General features: G+C 33.3%; 1 protein-coding gene across 1 annotated transcript; it reads right to left on the bottom strand.

The window, feature by feature from the left end:
* Nucleotides 1-2,737: 2,737 nt before the first annotated feature.
* LOC119040876 (olfactory receptor 5M10) lies at nt 2,738-3,685 on the bottom strand. The gene has a single exon (XM_037133980.2). It carries the CDS (start codon nt 3,683-3,685, stop codon nt 2,738-2,740), a length of 948 nt encoding a protein of 315 aa, XP_036989875.2.
* Nucleotides 3,686-5,141: the final 1,456 nt, after the last annotated feature.

The raw sequence follows: 5,141 nt of genomic DNA, 5'->3' as shown, positions 1-5,141 counted from the left end.
TGATTTGAGGTCTCCAAAAATAAATTTATAAAGAAGTTAAGATAAAATTTCTTTACGAAAATTAAAAACATATTTTAATCTGCCCTAATTGTAAGATTTTGGTTTCAAATACATATATAGATTGGTCAAAGAAAAAATAGAAAATAACTTATTTAGTGTGCAATAAAAACAACACAAAAATCAGTGGAAAACCAAATGCTTATTTAATAAATAGTAGGAGAGAATAAGCTGGAATGTGAGGGAAAATGTTATATACAATATTCTAACATACAACAAAATTGTATCTCAAATAATTCAAGGTATTCTCATAAAATGTGCTCATGAAAAACAATAACATAATATACATGCTTGCTTATTTAAATTTAAGTTGGAGAAAAGCCACAGAACAAATAAGAAAGATAAAATATTTTCAATTGAAAATGTAAATATTCTTCATGCAAGAAATCATCAGAGATAACATATACAACAACCATCAAACTGATGGGTATCCCTTATTCTTTAAATATATATTTCAATTCTTCTGTTCAAATAAAAACAGATCTATTTCCTAAGAATTACAGCAAAGAAGCAAGTACTCTTAAATGACATTTTCTAATAACAAATGCACAGTAAACAGTTACTCTCAAACATTTTTTATCATATGTGCCAACTTTGATGACTAAGATTGATGCCTTTTGAAAAACAATTTACCCAAAGAAAAATTTAGCAAAGCCTTTAAAAATGTTGAGATTATTATTTAATTCAGCAATTTCACATTTAAAATCTATCCTGAAAGAGCAATCAGTAACATATATAGAGAGAATTATGAGTCGATTAACACAAATATAGCAGAAATATCAATATGATAAAATAATAATTTGCAAGATAAACTAAGTGAAAAAAATACACCAAATGCAGAGAGCAGTTCTCTTTTAACAAGTAAATTTTAGACATATTTCAAAGTTGAAATTGAATTTTATTACAAAACTAAAAAATATTTCAGCAGTTTTCACAATAGGTTGTAATAGTTTGCAACCTTTTCACAATAGGTTGTAATATTTTTATAGTTAACTTTAAGTATGATGCAGTTTTGTGCATTATATTAGATTAAAAATGGTCCTCACTACATATATTTAGCCTGTAAGAAATGCAGACATAATACTATCAAGAGAAAATTAATGTTTGAACTTGTCTTAGGAAATATTCCAATTTTTATAATTATAAAATTATATGTGATTATCCATTTATTAAGAAAAATATAACAAAACACAAACAGATGTTGTTCATTGGTTTAGGACATAAGACTGAAACACATTACTTCCTCACATCTATCTGTATTTTTAGTTCTATATGGTGCACATGTTTGATAGAGTCAACCCCTATTCAATCAATTGAAACTTAAGAATAGAGCCCAAATTTCTAGAACTGCTGGTCACACAGATATCTTCTGGAATGTACTTCAAACATAGTATGATAAATTTAGCAGTTGGTTTCATATAAACATTGGGCATAGTGGTCTTATTTAAAATTAAAGTCCACTTGCCTGCTGTAGCTCAGTGGATTGAGTGCAGGCCTGTGAACCAATAGGTTGCTGGTCGATTCCCATTCAGGGCCCATGCCTGGGCTGCAGGCCATGTCCCCAAGTAGGGGGTGCATAAAAGGCAACCATAAATTGATGTTTCTCTGCCTCACTGTCTCCCTCCCTTCCCCTCTCTCTAAAAATAAATAAAAATATTTTTAAATAAATACATAAAATAAAATAAAAATCCACAATCTTAGAAAACCAAGCATTTAAGGCAATTTCACAAAAGTTTAACATAACTTTCAGTAGGTAGCCATGTCATTGACTAACAATGCATGGATTCATGTGAATGATTTATCTCTTTAAGAAAAGCTTTATTAAGCTTTTCTTAATATCAATTTTTCTCAATAGAAACTTTGAAAACTGTTACAGTCTAATCTAGAAAATAGTTAGTCACAGACAGTTTTATGCACCAAAGTAAACATTGGTCGTTCACTTCCAGAAGGAATTCTATACACATATTCATCTGTATATGCTCTCAAGGTTTTCTTGGGGTCTGCAGAAGCCAGTTGATAGACACTAATAACTCATAATAAATTAGACATAAGTCAGAACTACTGTGTACAAACTACATCTATATTGGCATTGCACTTTACTTACATAAATAGTATTTTAAAATGAAAAAAATGTTTCTCAGCATGTGTATAAAATGTGTGGTTAGGGGAATGTATACAGAAAATTTAAACCTCTGGGTGATCCATGTATTTCAAATTTCTTCACCATGATTCCGAGCACCAGAGCCATCAATGTGCACCACATATTGAAGAACAAATTATCCATAATTTTTCAAATACAAGTGTAAAACTAATCACCTTATTTATCACTCATCATGGCTTTGAAGACTATATAATTCAGAGCAAATGGGTTTCCAATGTTCACATCAGAGTGAATTACAATATTTACCACCAAGTAAGTTAAGATAGTAAAGTATTGGATGGAACTATTGAATATTGCCCATTTATTATCAAAAGTGCTCTCCTAAATAAAACATTTTCAACTTCAATATTAGTTTTATGAGAACAATTTCCTTAAAGTTACAAATTTTGATAAGAAATTAGCAAGTGTCATTGAGAGTTCATGACAACAAATAAACAATGACTGTAGAGCAGTAGGTTTGTCCTTTGAAGAGAGTCCCTGTCTCACCACAAACACTTACTCATTACAATGAACAGACCACTAAACTGCATTTTTATGGAAGAGATTTCCTCTCATCATCTGCTGCAGGGCATGGATCACATGCTTGTTCCTTAAACTATAGATCAATGGGTTCAGCATTGGGCTCAAAAAAGTATAAAAGACCGCAATTATTTTGGATTCCTCTACAGACCTCACAGATGGGGTCCTTAAGTACATGCAAAAGAGGGTCCCATAAAATATAGTGACTGTTGTCAGGTGGGAACCACAGGTAGAGAACGTTTTATGCCTACCTTCAGCAGAACGGATCCTCAAGATGGCTGCAAGAATGAACAGGTAGGATAGGAGAATGACTAAGAGAGAGCTTGAGAGAGTAAATCCAGCCACTACCAGCATTGCCATTGTTTTGACATGGGTGTCAGAGCAGGCCAGCATTATAAGAGGAGGATCTGCACAGTAGAAATGATTGATTTCAAGGGAGCCACAGAAGGACAAGTGAAAGGTCAGCAGTGCCTGAGAGAGTCCATTAAGGAAGCCAAAAACATAACATACCATGACTAGAGAGGTACAAGTGTCCTTGGACATTCTGGTACTATAGTGTAAAGGGCTGCAGATGGCTACATAGCGATCCAAGGCCATTGAGGCAAGGATGTAAAACTCAGTGATCACCAGGGCAATGAAGAGAAGACACTGCAAGAAGCACCCAGCATAGGAGATGGTCTTCTGGTCTGAGAGGAAATTGTACAGCATACTTGGGGTAACGTTGGAAGAATAGCAAATGTCTACAAAGGAGAGGTGGCTAAGGAAGAAATACATAGGTGTTTGGAGGTGGACATTGGTCCTGATCAGCACGATCATGCACAGATTCCCTGTCAGAGTGATTAGGTAGATCACCAGAAACACCCCGAACAGGATCTTCTCTAGTACTGGGTCGTCCGTGAGTCCCAAGAGAATGAATTCTGCCACCATAGTGTGGTTTTGGACAGACATTTTCTTATCCTTTAAAAACTAAAAGTAACAAAGAAAAATGAAGGATTCTACGTTTATTTCATCCCCCTCGTATTTACTTATTAATTTAGTCATTATTGAGAAATTCCTCTTTTCAAAAAATACATGAGTGTCACCCTGGCTGGTGTGGTTCAGCAGATTGAGTGCCAGCGTAAGAAACAGAGGGCACATGCCTGGGTTGCAGGCCAGGTCCCCAGTAGGGGGCTCTCCAGAGGCAATCACACATTGATGTTTCCTCCCTTTCTTTCTCCCTCCCTTCCCCCTCTAAGAAAAATAAATAAATACAATCTCTACAAAACTACACGAGTGTCTATATAAATATATTTACCCTGTATCTCTATGTTGTCTGTCTCTTCCTCTCAACATATCATATAGACATACATTCTCTCTCTCATATGCATGTGACTGCATATGTATATATAATTACATTATATATTAATATGTATAATGTAACAATATTGCATTTTTATATATCCTTACATTTATATCTAATCTTTTTGGAAAATTCCATATATGATATTTTTCAAATGTCTTGAAAACATAAAACCAAAAGAATGAAAATCAAGGATGAAAAACAGCATCTTAGCATCATTCAACTGAACAAATGATGGAAGTTAATTTTCTAGGGTCCCTCCAGTTCTGATATCTTGTAGTTTCAGATACAAATATTCAATCTAGTATATTCATTTGAAAATCCAGTTGGCTGATTTCATGTTATGTAGAGGACATTGAGTTAGTGAAACGTATCTCTTCATAAATGGCTAAGAAGTTGCAGAATAAAGAATTGTTCTCTCTGTTTTGTAAATTAACCCACTCATTTATTCATGTACACTGAAAATTTTTGATATATTTCTGATCTAAGTTTTGGGTTGATAGCACAAAAACTATTCCTCATCTTCACAGAGCATATATTGTAAGAGAATTAAACACAGAGACAAAGATGTACAACATAATGTCATTTAGAAGCAAGTATTATGAAGGAAATGGAGGCAGGATGTTTTCAGATGTACGTTTTATCCACATTAGTGAGATACTAATTTCCACCCAAAATAACAAAACATATTTTTGTGAACAAATGTAGAAAATGACCTACCTGTAACAGATGACTTACAATATTTTGTACAAACAAAGTAGGAAGATTTATAGTGTATTCCTTAAGAATACTATCTAGGGTATTTTAAAAATAATTTTGAAAACCAATTAAAATAGCCTTTGTCCCTCAAGAGAAAATTTTTAATTTTATGCTTTGGGAACTAGATTCTCCTTTGAGGCCATTTACCTATACCTAACACCTCTACACACTGCTGATACTGTGCATAGGTCTTCTAGCACATATACAGAATTTAACTAGCACTTTTAATACTATGGAAGAAAAGAATATGGGAAAATAAGTTTCGCAGTTTTACTATAGTAAAGAACAGGGAATTCCCATCAGAAA

Source organism: Artibeus jamaicensis, unplaced genomic scaffold (assembly GCF_021234435.1).
Source record: "Artibeus jamaicensis isolate MK-2021 breed Jamaican fruit bat unplaced genomic scaffold, CSHL_Jam_final scaffold_614, whole genome shotgun sequence".
Classification (NCBI taxonomy): Eukaryota; Metazoa; Chordata; class Mammalia; order Chiroptera; family Phyllostomidae; genus Artibeus; species Artibeus jamaicensis.
This window is presented reverse-complemented; position numbering and strand designations above follow the sequence as displayed.

What these genes read in the sequence shown, in the direction of transcription:
- LOC119040876 (XM_037133980.2), bottom strand. Translation starts at nt 3,685, where the DNA reads ATGTCTGTCCAAAACCACACTATGGTGGCAGAATTCATTCTCTTGGGA.